The sequence below is a fragment of the Mirounga leonina genome, unplaced genomic scaffold (assembly GCF_011800145.1).
Source record: "Mirounga leonina isolate KUSES-001 unplaced genomic scaffold, KU_Mleo_1.0 Mir_91, whole genome shotgun sequence".
Classification (NCBI taxonomy): domain Eukaryota; kingdom Metazoa; phylum Chordata; class Mammalia; order Carnivora; family Phocidae; genus Mirounga; species Mirounga leonina.
The window spans coordinates 33,725,504-33,743,983 of NW_023270839.1; the positions used below are offsets into that span (position 1 = coordinate 33,725,504).

Consider the following 18,480-nt stretch of genomic DNA (forward strand, 5'->3'; position numbering starts at 1 on the left):
TGATCTCACAACCGCAAGATCACAAGCTGAGCCAAAACCAAGAGTTGGAGGCTTAACCAACTGTCCCACCCAGGCGCCCCTCAGATCTCTCTTTTTTTAAAGATAAAACCTATCATTATCTCTTCCCTATGCTCCTCAATCATTCCACTCTTATCCACATTTTCGTTCCCCTTTTAACTATCCAGACCCAGAGAGCCCTGAGGACCCAAACCCCTCCTCCAAGCTCTACTCCCAGGCTCCACCCGTCCAACTGTGGCTTCAAGTATATCACGTTTTCTTCCCCAGGGGTGAGTACTATACTCAGTTCTTATCCTAAGTCTCCCTCCCACTTAAGATAAAGTTTCTGATGAAGAAGAGGTACTGCTGCTCTGCTACAGCAAAACATTTGACAGCTTTTTGATTTGCCTCACTGATTATCCCAACTTCCAGAAGAAAAAGAACACAATGATAAGAATTTCTACTCTACACTTAATACTAATAACTATGATTAACTGGATGATTAAATGACATGAACTTAGGAAGAAGATACCACCATCGGGGCGCCTCGGTGGTTCAGTGAGTAGAGCCTCTGACTCTTGATTTCGGCTCAGGTCATGAACTCAGGATTATGGGACTGGGCTCCACGCTCAGCAGGGAGTCTGCTTGACATTGTCTATCTCCATCTCCTTTTGCCCCTCCCCGCTGAACTTGTGCATGCTCTAATAAATAAATCAATCTTAAAAAAAAGATACCACCTTCATCTTATCACTTTATAGTTACTAAAAAGAAAAAACAGCATATGATAGCAAAGGTTTCAATACAGCAGATTCTTAAATGTTCACAGAAAGCACAGGTAAAAGTTCCTATTTGGGGACTTGAAACACATAGAAGTGAAGCTGAATGACCATGTCTCAAAAACATCATCCAATATTACATTGGACAAAGTGATCTCTAAAGTCTCTCAAGATTTAGAATGTGAAAGGCTCACTCAGTTTGACAAGTGGGAAGAAGCTATTTGTAAAACTGAAATGTTAGAAGACTTTGGGAGTCATGTACATGGTCCAAACAGTTTTACTATGGACCAAAAACAAAAACAAAAAAACAATGAATACTGCTCATAACACAACTATTTGTCCCATACCACCATTTCTAAGATTCTTGATATGCTAGACTTTGTGTTCATACATAGTTTGCTGCTTCAGCATTATTCTCCCAGAAATGACAGTTTTGGAACTTAACTAATACAAAGTGATTATAATTTAAGATTTCAGAAATGCATACAAATTAACAAATTAATTAATGTGTTTGTGCATCATACTTTTTTTTTTTTAAAGATTTTATTTATTTATTTGACAGAGAGAGACACAGCGAGAGAGGGAACACAAGCAGGGGGAGAGGGAGAAGCAGGTCCCCCACGGAGCAGGGAGCCCGATGCGGGGCTTGATCCCAGGGCTCCGGGATCATGACCCGAGCCGAAGGCAGACGCTTAACGACTGAGCCACCCAGGGGCCCCTGTGCTTCAAACATTTAAGTAAAAATTAGCCACGCTATGCTAAAAAGATAACTAGTGTCCTTGTAATCAATCACCACAGAATTAGTAGAGATGGTTAGTCAAAGATATTGGCCAATAGGCGCTTGTAACCAAAATGCCTAAAAACATATTGGCTATTTTCATGAATCATTAGAAATTCACACCAAAAAAAAGTTATCTTGTTACCCTATTTATATGTGACTATGAAGTATCCAAATCTGGACTACCCTGTGCAATTATATCCAGCAAGATCATCAAAACTAGAGAAACTCAAAGGGTAAATAACATAGATTAGAAATATTGCTAATGTTCAGCATAACAAAAGCAAGAAGCAGCAACTCACTGTTCCCCTCCTTGAAACATTGTTTCCCTTGGCTTCTAGGATACCACACTCTCAGGTTTTCTGCTTTTCTTACCACTCATCAGGCTTTGCTTCCCCCCCACCAACCTTAAATTGTTGGCATTTAGCAGAGTTCTCTCCTAGGCCCTCCTCATGAATTTCACAGAACACGTCCAAAACTGAACTTAACGATTTCTCCTCAAATTTATAGCTGTTCCAATATTCCTTATCTAAATAAGTGGACCCAGTAACCACTCAGTTGCTCAAACCAGAGAACAGTCCTCTTATAACTCCTTCTTTTATACCTAACTATGTATCAACCAAGTCCAAAAAATTCTACTTTAAAATATCTTAAATCGGGGCGCCTGGGTGGCTCAGTTGGTTAAGTGACTGCCTTCGGCTCAGGTCATGATCCTGGAGTCCCAGGATCAAGCCCCACTTCGGGCTCCCTGCTCAGCAGGGAGTCTTCTTCTCCCTCTGACCCTCCTCCCTCTCATGCTGTCTCTCATTCTCTCTCTCAAATAAATAAATAAAATCTTAAAAAATAAATAAATAAAATATCTTAAATCTACTCACTCTCCTTCATCACCTCTAATACCAACTTAATCCAGGCTACCATCTCCCATGAGGACTAGTGCAACAGTCTCAATGCATTTAGTTTAACTCCCTTCCAAACTGTTCTTCATTTGCAGCCAGACTGAACTTTTTAAAACTTATACAGTCACTTATCATTAAAAACCTTCCAAGGCAGGGGCGCCTGGGTGGCTCAGTTGGTTAAGTGTCTGCCTTCGGCACAGGTCATGATCCCAGGGTCCTGGGATCGTGCCCCACATCGAGCCCCGCATCAAGCCCCTCACCAGGCTCCCTGCTCAGTGGGAAGCCTGCTTCTCCCTCTCCCACCCCCCTGTTTGTGTTCCCTCTCTCGCTGTGTCTCTGTCAAATAAATAAATAAAATCTTTAAAAAAAAAAAACCTTCCAAGGCTAAGTAAAAAATCATTACCATGACTTACATAAACTCTCAAAGAGCTGGCTCTTACTTACATCTACAGCCTCATTTGGAACCATACTCCTTCACATTTTAAGATCCCTCATATACCGAAATCCCTTCAATTCCATAAACACGCCACTTCTCATCTTAGTATCTTTGCACATGCTGTTTCCTCTGTCTAGAACACATTTCACTCCCTTCTTTGGCTAACCACCTCCTCTTCTGTCATCCTTCCAGGATCAGTTTAAATGCCATCTCCTAAGAGTGGCCTTCCCTAACCTCCAGACAAGATGGCATCCCCAATGCTCTCATAGCAATCTTCTGAACATTCCTTTCTTAATATTTATCACAGCTGTTATTCCTAATCCAACACCTGCCTTTCTCATGAATCCATGAACTCCTCACCAGCAAGGACCTGTCTGTTCAGTTAGTCTATTACTAGTGACTACTAAAGTGCCTGGAATACATTAGGTGCTTAAAATATGAAAGTGGACTCAGTAAATTACAGCATATTAAAACTACAGAAACATCTCTTGTAGCTCAAATAAATTTAAACAAAAAGAAATGCACAATGTATTTTTCATTCAATCCAGAGATTAAAATCCATTCAAATGAATCTGTGGTTTAGGGTTAAAAAAAATACTGCTACATTACACAACTATATGTCCCATAACAACATATCTAAGATTCTAACGCTAGACTTTCGGTTTATATTTGATTTGTTGATTCAGCATTATTCTTCCCATTCAGACTGTTTTAGAACTAGTTTGAAGTAGTTAAAAGATTTCAGAGACATACACAAATTAACAACTTGATTTTATCCCTATGTGTAAGTATGAAAAATATTTATTAACCCTCCCCCCCAAAAAATGTCAACCCAAAGAAGCAAAGACTTTTAAGAAGTTAAAAAAGAAGTTAGAAAGTTTTATGATACAACCAAGTGAGGAATCTCAATATTCAGCTTTTCAAAAAGAAACTATATATGTGATTACCAAAGAATTTTTAAACAGTTACCAGTTTTAAAGTAGCATACAACTATACAAGACTTCACTGATGCTTAATAAAACAATCCTAACAAGCATAAAACCAATAAACTAAACATACCCATTCAACAGTTATATAAAAGGATTTTCAAGTATAATGAAATAGGATAAGCATTTAAATAACTTTTAGTTATATAAAACCCTTGCTACACTTTTAAGAAACAGCACAACTTACATAGGGCTTAATCAATTGAATAACAGAAAAGAAAAAAAAAAAAAGGATGGCTATGAATCCAAATTAAATCTAAGTTGGAGAACTTATCTCATAAAAGACCCAACTGCACATGCAATATTTTAGTATGAAATATAATTTACAATTGAGGAAAATGAATGATGGGCTTTTCTACTACTAAAATACACATAATTTCTGACATTTACTGTCTAGATCAACAACTTTAGAAACTCTGACATCAAAAGCCTGGTTTGTTTTTTTTGTTTGTTTGTTTGTTTGTTTGTTTGTTTCAAGATCTTATTTATTTATTTGACAGAGAGAGACATAGCCAGAGAGGGAACACAAGCAGGGGGAGTGGGACAGGGAGAAGCAGGCTTCCTGCGGAGCAGGGAGGCCGATGCGGGGCTCAATCCCAGGACCCTGGGATCATGACCTGAGCTGAAGGCAGATGCTTAACGACTGAGCCACCCAGGTGCCCCTCAAAAGCCTGTTTTTGATGAACTTTAGAGGTGATGAGGTATCAAAAGTTAAAAACAGTCAGAAAAACACTTTTTTGGCAGAATTTTTATTTTATTTTTATTTTATTTTAAGTAGGCTCCATGCCCAATATGGGGCTTGAAATTACAACCCTGAGATTAAGAATTGCATGCCTGGCACCCCAGAAAGGTACTTTTTATACTCTTACACTTCCATTCCCTTTTCCTCCCCTGAGCAGGAGGAAGCTCAGGTTTTGGGGGGAGGGGGGTTTGTTTTTTTTTAACACTCATTCCATCTCTTCCACATAAAGCCTAGCTTAGTGCTTAAAAACATGTAAAATAAAAATGGTATTTCAACTGAAATCATATCTAAGAAGCTAAACTCAGAGCAATCATCAGCTCTCAACTTAGCTTCTTAAATACAAAATTAACATGAATCCAACTCAGCTCGTTTTTCCTTATGATTCAAGAAGTAATTCAAATAGCCAGTGTCTCTTCAGACTTTTAACATATTTGTTAGCTTTAAAAAAAATTGTTAGGCTTTTAATTTCTGTGTAAAGAGAAAACAGGCAAGAATAAAGAATATCACCTCCTAGGAAATCCACGTCTGACACAAAAAGCAGTGTGACATATAGCTTAATAATATATGCTAAAGAGTACTGTATCTCACATAAAGTAGGTACTAAATAAATACCCTTTTTCTTTATAAATTTTTGCTCCAACCTGCTCAAATTTTGCTGGGAAAGATTTCAGTGCCAAGTCAGTGTTTTTCAAAATTTTGTTTTTCCTCATGCATAACAATATTTTTATATAATTCAAATTTATTCTCTTGTTGTTCTTTACGAGCTGGCATCTGTTTGGGCTCCCTGGATTCTTACCTCTGCTTCTCAAAGTGTGCTGGTTTTTCCACAGAGTTAAAAGTGTCCTAGCTTTCTGCTACCTCACTCATGGTATGACAAAGATAAAACCAAGATACTTCCAGACTAACCCAAATCCAGTCAGGATCCATTAAAGGGAATATTTATGTCTTTTACAAATTCCTTGGGCCACCTTCTTGATACCCTCGTATATGAGCAGTAGGGAGAACTTAAGTTCTAAACTGCAAAAGAAAATGTCAAATCAAATGTCTGACCATTTGTTTTGAAAAGTTTGTAAGCATACTATTAAAAGGCATTAGGAAGAATTATCTTGTCAAATAAGAAAAAAGAAACGTGTAAGTTCTCCAAAACATTATCGGGAACTTAAGGAAAAAAATCTGGTATCTTTCTATACTATATACAAACCATGTATTAGAAACAATTTTTGATTTATTATGTATGCAAATAATTAAACACAGAGGCAGAAAAAATAGTCTATTACTGACTACACAATGTTTTGACTTTTGTAAATTTAGTTGAGTGTTATTAATATATTTTATAGAATTTTAAAGCAGGAAGGGGCCTAAAAATTATCATGTCCAAAATTCAAGGTTTTACTGAGGAAACTGAGGCTCATAAGAAATCTCTAGATAACACATGTGAAGTTAGTAGAGAACTCCGTCTCTGAATTACCACTGTACTCCCTTTCTCTACCTAGTTTATGACTGTTTCAATACACTTATTATCCTTCCTATAAAATCACAAGTTTCTTTATTAAGTGGCTTTCCACTCAAATGAAAAGTTGGTAGATGTGAACCATCAAATCTATAAAAGCCTGTAAAGTTAGACAAGTGGTGAGAAGACCAGAAAATAAAGATGACTGTCCATAATTTGGAAAACAAGGTAAGAAAGGAAAAGGTTCAAAAATACATATATACACAATAAGAAAAAACAGAATCTAATATAACAGTATATGCATACTTCCTACCAAAAAGATAAACTATATTATTTCAGAGTTCTCAGATATTCTTTCTACTTATTTTTCTTAAATACCACTATGAAGAAGTATTTCAGAAAATTTACAGAAGTTCTATTAGGAAAAAGGAATAGTGGAATGATCCCTCATGCTTCTCTTCAATGATGGTTGCAACAAAAGGCATAAATTAAAAATACATAGGGGCGCCTGGGTGGCTCAGATGGTTAAGCGTCTGCCTTCGGCTCAGGTCATGATCTCAGGGTCCTGGGATTGAGTCCCACATCGGGCTCCTTCCTTAGCAAGGAGCCTGCTTCTCCCTCTGCCTGCCACTTGCCCTGCTTGTACTCTCCCTCTCTCTCTGGCAGATAAATAAATCTTTAAAAAAAAAAAAAATACATATACAGGGCGCATGGGTGGCTCAGTTGGTTAAGCTACTGCCTTTGGCTCAGGTCATGATCCTGGAGTCCCAGGATCGAGTCCCGCATCGGGCTCCCTGCACAGCAGGGATTCTGCTTCTCCCTCTGACCCTCCCCCCTTTCATGTGCTCTCTCTCTCTCATTCTCTCTCTCAAATAAATAAATAAAATCTTTAAAAATATATATATATACAACATCAGAATCTCACTGTGAGCTATACTAAAAATCACTACTAAACAAGCTTGCCATTCTTCTCAGGCTATACTAACTAATACTCTTGGATAAGTCCAAGAATACTTATTTATTCTAAATTTTCATCTATTTCAATATAGGACTATCGTAATATTTCAGCATATTATATAAAACCCAGACTTGAACAATATAAAATTTACATTTTATGAAAGTCACACTACCAAAATTCCTAATGAAACTGCAGTGCACTGGTAATGTACAAACCTAAAACACAAGACCATAAAGCCAGGGACTGTAGGATAAAACATGTCTTTTACTAGTATCAAAGTAGAATAAGGGAAGGGAATAACAACGGACAGTCCCTGGCGCATCACACACTTTCACATGAACAAGAGGACTGATAAAGAACAAATTTTCCACAAGTATTTTAAAAATCCTGCACCCCACAATGCAATAAATCTGCCTGCTACTTACTGATTAGGAACAATCGCTAAAAAGGGTGAGATATTCCAGACTACACAATATTTAAGCTGAAAATCTATTTCTTAATATTTTAGTGTATTTTAATATCCATCAAATTAAAGATGCAATAAGCAACTGATACTTTACTTTTTCTGATTAAACTCTCTGGTAAGGCCAGACCTAAACAAAAGTATTAATTATATACCTCCCCTTGTCAGAACTTTATGCTTATAAATGTTGTGTTCCCTTCATAATGCTTCATTCATTCATTCACTCATTCAAATAACTTAAATGACCACCATCTATATAAAAAAGGTAAATACAACTTAGACTTTGCCCTTCAAGTTTGCAGGGAACAAAAGACATATGCATGTAAACAAAGTTATAATAAAATGTACTAAATGCTATAATTGATATACATATTGCTAAGTGAGCTTAAAGAAGCAATGCTCACTTAGGCATCCCATTTATCAAAACTTATCCAAGGGAAGCAATTTCTGAAATCAAGAAAACTGATTTCTAATTTCTCAGCAAAATTAAGAGTATCTTTTAACCTAGCACCTATTATCAAAATATTTTAATATCCTAATGAATATTACTGAAGTATGTTACAAAATACTTATCTTTCCTTAACAATCTTTCCTGTAGCACTGCCTCACATGACTTTTATTTTCAAACAACTTCAAACTTTATTTCAAGAGCAATGGTTTTTCATGGAATTCTTAAGAATGGACTGTGGGCTTAAAGAATCTCAACATTTCTTCATTTAACATTAATATCTGTAAACTTGGGATGTCATATACCCTTTCTTATTTAGGAAACTTGGAAGCCAGTTGGAAAGAAATTTGCTCATTATACTTAAACATAAAACAAAGAGCACAAAGAATGACTTTAATACACACACACACACACACAGACCCAGAGACTGTGCTAATATTCAGAAATGCAAGTCATAAATGTCCACCTAAACAGAATAAATATCTTTTCAAGTATTTTCCCTTTTTCTAAGTTAACTGCACAGTATTTATTATGTTCTGTACTTTATTAAAATATAGTGAGATCTGATTCTAGGGGATTAAGCCTTACCATACAATCAGGAGAAATAAACTCTACTTGATTATTTTTTAAAAGATGAAAAATAGATAACAAGTCTAGTCACAATGCACAAGGACAGCACACATTGGGGCACAAGTGCTTTTTTTTTTTTTAAGACTTTATTAATTTATTTGACAGAGAGAGAGAGCACAAGCAGAGGGAGTGGTAAGCAGAGGAAGAGGGAGAAGCAGGCTCCCCCTGGAGCAGGGAGACTGATGCGGGGGGCTCAATCCCAGGACCACGTGAGCTGAAGGCAGATGCTTAACAACTGAGCCACCCAGGTGCCCAGGGCACAAACTCTGACACAGCATGAATATACAAGTATAACCACTGAGACAATAAAGTACAATACCTCAATTTGGATCTATTCTAGAGAATGTAGTATGTGTATATATAGTTGATTAAACAGATTTCTGTTAAAAGTACCTAAGATGACCACTTACACACCGCATGAAATTTCCTGGCTCCAGGTCCTTTGTTGAGAGAAATAAGTAAGAATAAGTTCTCCATCATCTGAATATCTATAGTATTTTACCTATAAAGCACCATATCACATTTTCCTCTTATAAAATGACTAACACACATCTTGCTGCCCCTATTAGATCTATGTTTGATTTGTTTCTACCACCCACAGCCTAAACTAAGTAACCTTTAACTAGCAGTCAATAAATAAGTTTTTGGATTAATAAACAACAGCATGCACACTCACATATGCTCACTCTCACTCACACACATAAATACACCAAAAGAAGACGGAGGAGCCTAGGAATTTAGTTTTGCCACAAGTGCGATATGAATCACGTGACAGATAAAAATAAAAATCTATCATATAATAGAAATGTGGTATCCAAACCAAAGGCAGCCAGAATCTCAACTTTTCCTTCTGGTAGTTACACTATATTTGGAATACAGTATTAAACTTATTTTGAGGTGGTCACTAAAACCTTAGGAAGGCTTAATGATTGCTTATTACTTCATGGTACTAATAAAGAATGGGTAATTTAAAAATATCTGAAGATAAGGTTCATAGAAATTTATATGAATTGCTGCCACTAAAATTTTTATCCAGAAAATCAAACAGACCGTAAAATGAATCTTTTTACCTCCTTTATATCAAAGTAAGAGAGTTTATAACTTATAAGTATTTTTTTCTATAATGATCATTACTTTTAAATATGGAAAATAAGTTAATTTAAGTAATCCATTTATTTCCATGCATAAAACATTTTAAGCTTCATAGCATTTATTATCTGATTTTTCATCCCTTAATATCTTTCTTAAGCATCTGTACATCTGTACTTAAGCATAAGTACAAATAATAAACATTACTAAATAGTAGCCAGGATGCCTTCCTGTGAGGAACAAAAAATACAGTTCTAGAAAAATAAATATGAAATACACACATGAAAAGGAAGACAGAATGAATCAAATGCCAATGGTACATTTCACCTATTTAAAGGCTCCAAGAAAGGTGTAAGTAAATCTTTAAAGAAGAACTTTAACAGTACATTAAAAGATAATCAAGATTTAAGATAAATGACACAGAAAACAAGCTGTTCATGGTATATTCAGCAATTAGATCATTCTGGATGAAAAAGACACTTAATGTTGGGAAACAGAATAAAGCTTAGAAAAATAGACTAGAATTAATTTAGAGAGAATCTTGAAAGCTAAGTTAAGAAATCTGGCTTACAATCATTAATTGAAGACTTTAGAGCAATAAGCTGACATGAAAAAGGAAGCATTTAAGGAAGAGTCATCTTGTAGAAGTCCACAGGATAGCTTTAATGATAAATGGAGTGGAAGCTGGGAAACCTATTAGGAGCTAAATAAATCAGGGTTACAGCAGTAGAAAAAGAACAAAAGGAATAGATTTACTAATTACAGCAAGCAAGGCAGAGTCTAACAAAGAATACTCCCAAGATTTTGTATCTAAGCGTCCCTAACCCACAGAAAGAAAAAAAAATATGGGGTTTAAGTGAGCCAGGTCTGGCTCAAATCTATGCTGTGTAACTTTAAAGAAATCATTTAACTTCTCTGAGCCTTAGTTTTCTTGGATATAAAAAGATATTTACCTTGTTTGGGTTTTGAGAAGATTAAAATAAGAAAATGCATATAAAGCATCTATGCACCTGGGATACCCCAGGCACTAAATAAATGTGATTTTTACCTTTCTCCCTTGGGTCCCTGTTCTTTATCCCTTAACAATTCTGAGAAATGAGCATACAATAGCTAATCTGTCTTCTAACTCATTTGAGAATTGATAAAAAATTGAGTTAGGGGCGCCTGGGTGGCTCAGTCACTTAAGCATCCAACTCTTGATGTCGACTCAGGTCATGATTTCAGGGTCCTGAAATCAAGCCCCATGTTGGGCTCCACACTGGGCATGAAGCCTGTTTAAGATTCAGTTTCTCCCTCTCCCTCTGCCCCACCAAATTCCTGTGCGCTCTCTAAATAAATAAATAAGTTAATGAGAAATAAAATGACTTAATGACATAAAACGAGCTACCTTCACTGTTGGCCCCCTAAGACAGATATATCGACCCCATAAATCATATAAAAAGTAGTGGGAAATTATAAAAAAGAATCTTCTTTAGGGGCACCTAGGTGGTGCCGTCATTGAGCATCCAACTCTTGGTTTCAGCTGAGGTCATGATCTCAGGGACAGGAGATCAAGCCCTACGTCCCACTCTGTGCTCAGCGCAGAGTCAGCTTGAGATTCTGTCTCCCTCTCCCTCTGCTCCTCCTGCTTGTGTTCTCTCCATCTCTCTCTCTCTAAAATAAATAAATAGGGGCGCCTGGGTGGCTCAGTCGTTAAGCGTCTGCCTTCGGCTCAGGTCATGATCCCAGGGTCCTGGGATCGAGCCCCACATCGGGCTCCCTGCTCGGCAGAAGCCTGCTTCTCCCTCTCCCACTCCCCCTGCTTGTGTTCCCTCTCTCGCTGTGTCTCTCTCTGTCAAATAAATAAATAAAATCTTTAAAAATAAATAAATAAATAAATAAATAAAATCTTTTTTAAAAATCCTCTAATAATACAACAGAGGACTGGATTCATAAATTTAAAAACATTTAAGTTTGACTGTTTCCTTAATATAAAAAAGGGTAATCCTGGGACGCCTGGGTGGCTCAGTTGGTTAAGCGACTGCCTTCGGCTCAGGTCATGATCCTGGAGTTCCGGGATCGAGTCCCGCATCGGGCTCTCTGCTCAGCAGGGAGTCTGCTTCTCCCTCTCCCTCTCCCCTCTCATGCTCTATCTCATTCTCTCTCTCAAATAAATAAATAAAAAGAAAAAAAAATCTTAAAAAAAATATATAAAAAGGGTAATCCTTTTTAAAAGAAAACATTTTTTTGCATATATACCAAATTCTAGTGTAGGCTGAATTTCCAAATGGGGACCTTTCCTTTAGAGAAGGAAAATTAATGGTATAAAATTTCTTCTTTTAACTTAGATTAAATATAGGAAAACTTCAGACTCAGCAAGAAATTTACTCACCTTCCATGGGCATGGAAATTTAGACGTAAAAACTGGTCCTCATGTGAAATTGCTCTTTTGGCACGCTGGTGTTTTTGGTGTAATGAATCCGGATCATAAGATAATCCTTCATAATGTCTAATGTATTTATTTAAAGGATTTCCATACTGACCTATAAAAAATAAACAGTTTGAATTAGTATCATCTTGATGGTCCATTCTAGTTCTAATATGATTCCATGATTATTCAAGTATCTACAAATACATATGAAACAACTGTCTCACTAATGTTAGTATTTTACTTTCACATACTTTTTTTTAAAAACTTATTGTAATGGGAATTTCACCCACACACAAAAGTTTGAATGTTAGCCATAGGTTTGTCTTTGATGTCTTTTATCAGGTTAAGTTTTCTATTAATACTCTGTTGATAAAAACTACCAGGAACAGATGCTGACTTTTGTCACCTGCTCTTTCTGCACCTAGTAAGTTGATTATATGGATTTTTTCTTTTTAGTTTATTATGATGAATTAAATTGACTGATTTTCTAATATTAAACCAACTCTGCATTACTGAATAAACCCTACCTGGTCACTGTGTATTATCTTTTACAGTCATGAGAGACATTGGTCTATAGTTTTCTTTTTTTGTACTATCTTTGCCAAGGTTTGATATTAGAGTAAAAGAGAAATTGAAAAAGTATACCCCTTTTTAAATTTTCTGGACACTTTTATATAGAATTGGTTATTAGTTCCTCCTTAAATGTTTGGTAGAGTTCACCAGTAAAGCCATCTTGGCCTAGAATTCTTTTTGTGAAAAGGAATTTAACTATAATTTCAATTTCATATATAGAAAAAGAGCTATTCAGGTTATATACTTCTTAAGTGAGCGGTAAGAATTTGTCCATTTTGCCTAAATTGTTAAAGTTATAGAAATAAATTTATTCATAATATGCCCTTATATTTTTTTATATCTTTTGAATCTTCAGTGATGTCATCTCTCTCATTCCTGATATTGGTAATCTACAGCTTGTCTTTTTCATTCCTGATCAGGATGGCTAGAAATTTATTGATTTTATTGATCTTCTTAAAAAAAAAAACAAAACCCTTTTATTTCCTTTCATTTTCCCTCATTTTGTTTTCTATTTGTTGATTTTCACTTGATCTTCATTATTTCTTTTCTGCTTACTTTGAGACTGTTCTTTCTTGTTTGTTTCATAAAGTAATGCCAATGATTTAAGACTTCACTTCTTCTCTAATCCAGATGTTTAGTGCTATAAATATCCCCTTAATACAGCATTAGCAGCATCCCATAGATTCTGTTACGTTGTGTTACCATTTTCATTCTATTCAACATACTTTCTAATTTCCTTTTTGATCCATGTCCTATTAGAAGTCTGTTACTTCTCATCTATCACACACTTATTTTATAACCCAGAATATGATCTCTCTTTGCAAATATTTCATGGACACTTGAAAAGAATATGTATTCTGCTGTTAACAATGAATGTTCTAGAAATGTCAATCTCTGCTCTTATTGAGTATTCTATAAATGTCAACCAGGTCAAGTTGGTTACCAAGGTTGTTCAAGTCTTCAATATCCTTATTGATTTTCTATCTACCTATTATCAAGACAGGGGTATTGAAAGCTCTATGACTGTAATTTTTTTCTATTTCTCCTTGCAGTTGTTTGCTTCACTGATTTTTGAAGCTGTTATTACATGCATAAATGTTAATGACTATCATGCCTTTTGGTTTAAATAATCCTTTATCATTATCAAATGATCTTCTTTATTCTTTGTAATATTCTATGTCCTAAAATTTACTTTGATATTAATATGGCCATTACCCGAATATTATGCAGCCATCAAAAGGAATGAGATCTTGCCATTTGCAACGACGTGGATGGAACTGGAGGGTATTATGTTGAGTGAAATAAGTCAAACAGAGAAGACATGTATCATATGACCTCACTGATATGAGGAATTCTTAATCTCAGGAAACAAACTGAGGGTTGCTGGAGTGGGGGGTGGGGTGGAAGAGATGGGGTGACTGGGTGATAGACACTGGGGAGGGTATGTGCTCTGGTAAGCGCTGTGAATTGTGCAAGACTATTGAATCTCAGATCTGTACCTCTGAAACAAATAATGCAATATATGTTAAGAAAAAAAAAAGAAGAAGGTAGCGGGAGGGGAAGAATGAAGTGGGGGAAATCAGAGGGGTAGACGAACCATGAGAGACGATGGACTCTGAAAAACAAACCGGGTTCTAGAGGGGAGAGAGGTGGGAGGATGGGTTAGCCTGGTGGTGGGTATTGAGGAGGGCACATTCTGCATGGAGCACTGGGTGTTATGCACAAACAATGAATCATGGAACACTTCATCTAAAACTAATGATGTAATGTATGGGGATTAACATAAGAATAAAAAATAAATAAATAATATGGCCATTCCCCTCTCTTTTGGGAGCTAGCATAGTGTATCTTTTCCCATCCTTTTACTTTTTAACCCATTTGGTAGTGGTGGTGGTGGTGGTGTTTTTCAGATTTTTATTTTATTATTTATTTGAGAGAGAGAGAGCACGAGTGAGGGGAGTGACAGAGGGAGAAGCAGACTCCCCACTGAGCCAGGGGCCTGATACGGGGCTCATCCCAGGACCCTGAGATCATGACCTGAGCCGAAGGCAGACACTTAACTGACTGAGCCACCCAGGCACCCCTGAACTAATTATTTTTTTATGATTCCATTATTATCTCTTCATTGGATTATCAGCAAAATCCTGTTTGGTTATTTCAGTAGTTGCTTTAAGGCTTATAGTATATATCATTAACTTATCCCAGCCTACCTTTAAATGATATTATACCACTTCAGGTATAAGAACCTGACATTAATATACTTCCATTTCTCTCCTGCTGGCCTTTAGAGATTACTGCCATTGTATATTTTACATATATATATATATCTTATAAAGCTCACAATATATTGTTATTGTTTTCGTTGAAACAATTATCTTTTAATGAGGTTTAAATAACAAGAAAAAAAATCTTCTCTAATTAATATTTCCAGGGTTCTTTATTTCTTTATGTGAATCCATATTTCTATCTGGTATCATTTTCCTTCTGGATGATTTCCTCTAACATTTCTTCTGCTGATGAAAAACTCTTCCAGCTTTTATATGTCTGAAGGTCTTTATTTTGTCTTCATTTTTGAAAGATATTTTCACTGGGCATTCCAGGCTTTCAGGTTTGTATTTTTTTTCTTTAAATACTTTAAAAATGTTAGTCCACCATCTTTTCACTTGTATTCCTTCTGAGAAGAAATCTGTCATCCTTATCTTTGCTCCTCTGAATATAATGTATCTTTTCCCTCCCTAGTTTGCTTTTAAGATTTTCCTCTTTATCACTGGCTCTGAGCAATTTGATTACCATGTGTTTCTTCATATTTCTTGAGCTTTATTTCAGTGAACTTCTTGGATCTGTGGGTGGACAGTTTTTCAACCATTATTTCTTCAATTTTTTTTTTTTTAACTCTCTCCATCCTTCCCCAGGACTTGAATTACAAGTGTATCAGAACACTCAAACTTTTCCCACAGTTAACTGCTGGTTTTTCATATTCATTAAAAATTCTTTCTTCTCTTTTCATTTTAAATTGTTTCTACTGCTGTATCTTCTAGTTCACTAATATTCTGCAATATCTAATCTGTTGTTAATGCCATCCACTGCATCTTCCACTGAAAACAGTATAGTTTTCATCTCTAGAAGTTAATTTGTGTTTTATATTTTCTATGTCTATACTTAACTTTTTAAATATATGAAATAGAGTTATAATACTCTTTTAATATTCTTGTCTGTTAATTCTAATACCTGTTTCATTTACAGGTTGATTCCAATTAATTGCTTATTCCTCTCATTATGGATTGCTGTTTTCCTGCTTCAGTGCATGCCTTCTAATATAATCTTTCACCAAATGGATGCCGGACATTGCAAATTTCACTTTGTTGGGTGCTAAGCTTTTTTGTATTTTTATAAATATTCTCAGGCTTTGTTATAGGAGAAAGTATAGTTACGTGGAAACAGTCTGATCCTTTTGGGTCTTGCGTTTATGATTTGTTAGGGGGGTCTAGAACAGTGCTCAGTGTAGGGTTAATTATTCCCCACTACTGAAGCAAGACCTATCTGAGTAGTCTACCCCACTGCTTCACAAATTATGAGTTTTTTCAGTCTAGCCAGTGAGAACAGGCACTATTTCCTGCTCTATGTGAACACAGGGCACTGTTTCTTTCCTTGGCCTTAGGTAGTTTCTTCACATGTATTTACTGATCAATACTCCGCCAAACACTAGGGGAACCCTTTGCAGATCTCAGGGATTCTCTCTCTATGCAGCACTCTTCATTCTGATATTCTGTCTGTGAACTCTAGTTGCTTTGGTCCCCCTTGACTCTCAGTTTCATCTCCTCAACTCAAGAGAGTCAGTTGGCCTGCATCTAGGTTCCCTCCCATATCACTGCAGATGGAAATTTTCTCAAGACAGAGAGCTGAAGCAATCATAGGTCTGGCCTCATTTGTTTCCCCCCTCTCAGGGATCATTGTCCTTTACCATCAGGTGACTAGTGTCTTTGAAAGCTGTGGTTTCTCTGTTTTGTTTTGGGGGGTTTTTTTTCCCTTAAGTTTCCTTAGTTTTTTTCAGGCAGAGGGATAAATTTGGTCCTGGTCTCTCCTTCTTCACCATGAGCAAAAGTCAGAAAGAGTGATTCCTTAAGAAATCAAAATTTCTTCCTAAAGAAAACTGCCTTTTTTTATAAAACAGAACACCAAAATTAAAAAAAAAAAAAACTATAATGGTTTATCTAACATATTCCATAAAGCCTAAGTGTCCATCACTAAATTTTCTATATACATACAAGTCAGTGGCTAATCATCGTACAGTTAAGGACACACATTCTTATGTCAAATCATCTGGGTTTAAGTTCTGAAGACTGTGACAAGGTAAATATATTTAACACTACTGAGCCGTACACTTAGAAATGGTTAAGGTAACAAATTTTATGGTAAGCATTTTTTTTACTAGAATAAAAAAATTATCTGGTTTAAATACCATTTAATTATCTGGTTTAAATACCTTCATTTATTAGCCTGTTTCCCTCATCAAATGCAAAACTGAGCTTCAGCGCCCCATCCTTAAAACTGGAGAGAAGTAGAATACCTTTCTCTTAAGGCTGTTTGGATTATGATTTAAGCCATGTGTCGTAATTAGCAAAGTACCTACAATAGCGTAGAGGCTCAGTAAATTATTCATCATTATCATTCATCTCCTCCATCTTTTCCTCTACTTCCTCCTCCTACACTTGCCTTTGAGACCTACATACACAAATTGAAGCCATAAAGTGAGGAATAAACACAGAACTGGGTTTTCATTCTGATACTTCCTAGCCATGACTAGATGAGCTGGGTAATTATTTAACTTTTTTAAAATCTCAGAGTTCTTACCTGTAAAATAGAGACAAGGACTACCTTAAATGGATGTAAATTGCTTAGCACAAAGACTGGCATTAAAGGATCATTTAATGTAAACTATTATCAAGTCACTTCACTGTCCTCTTAAATGCACAGTTCTCAAGAGAGATAACAAGAATGGAGTCCAAAACCAGAATCCAAAATTATGTCTGCAACTAACAAAGACAATACAGTGAAGCCAGGATATGAGATGATAAAGCCTGCTAGTATGAAACTTTTAAAAATCAAAACTAAATAATGGTATCAGGTATTTTACCATACATTTTCCATATTCTTTAAAAATATTTTTAAGTTTATACTTGGGTTTTAAGAAATCAAGAATGAGGAAACTGTAGTATGAGAACTTTTGGGTAGTTTCTTTCAATTTGAAATTCAATGTAGGATTTCCATTGGATTAATGAATTGTATTTAAATGGACCGAGTAGCCACAGCACAAAGTTGGCTTTGCAAAGTTACTGCTCCCACTCCTTTTTCAGCACCAAAAAAGTCAACTTTTTAAGTCACAGTTCAGATATGTCACTTTTGATAACTTAAAACAATAACTACTGTAGTTCTGGTGACATGTGATAAAAGCTCAATTATTTGCATGGATGGAATCCTACTGGGAGAGTTATTAAACAGTCATCTTTTCTCCATCCCACACACAAAGGGATTTTCTAAGGGAAGATAATGTTTACTTTCACTGATAAAGGATCTGAATAATGATTTTCTGAATCTTTATAATTGAGATAAAACATGATTCACAGATTTTAACTGGTAAAGTTAAAAAAGCTACCCAGGAACATATAGTTATCAAGTCCACGTCATTATCATCTTCTACATAAGACCTATGTTTCTATGTTAACTATGCCTAAATATCAGTATTTATGAGATGATCTCAGTAATATAAAAAAAATCATCGGGGCGCCTGGGTGGCTCAGTCGGTTAAGCATCTGCCTTTGGCTCAGGTCATGATCCCGGAGTCCTGGGA

The 18,480-nt window shown here is 35.9% G+C and overlaps 1 protein-coding gene across 2 annotated transcripts in view; it reads right to left on the reverse strand.

Annotated features, from left to right (window-relative positions):
• The window catches only part of ADAM10 (ADAM metallopeptidase domain 10), a 135,671-nt gene that overhangs the window by 85,882 nt on the left and 31,309 nt on the right, over positions 1-18,480 (reverse strand). For both annotated transcript variants that reach the window (XM_034994504.1, XM_034994505.1), the window contains exon 2: positions 12,021-12,171. In XM_034994504.1, the coding sequence (XP_034850395.1) occupies positions 12,021-12,171 (151 nt within the window). The remainder of the gene's footprint in view (positions 1-12,020; positions 12,172-18,480) is intronic.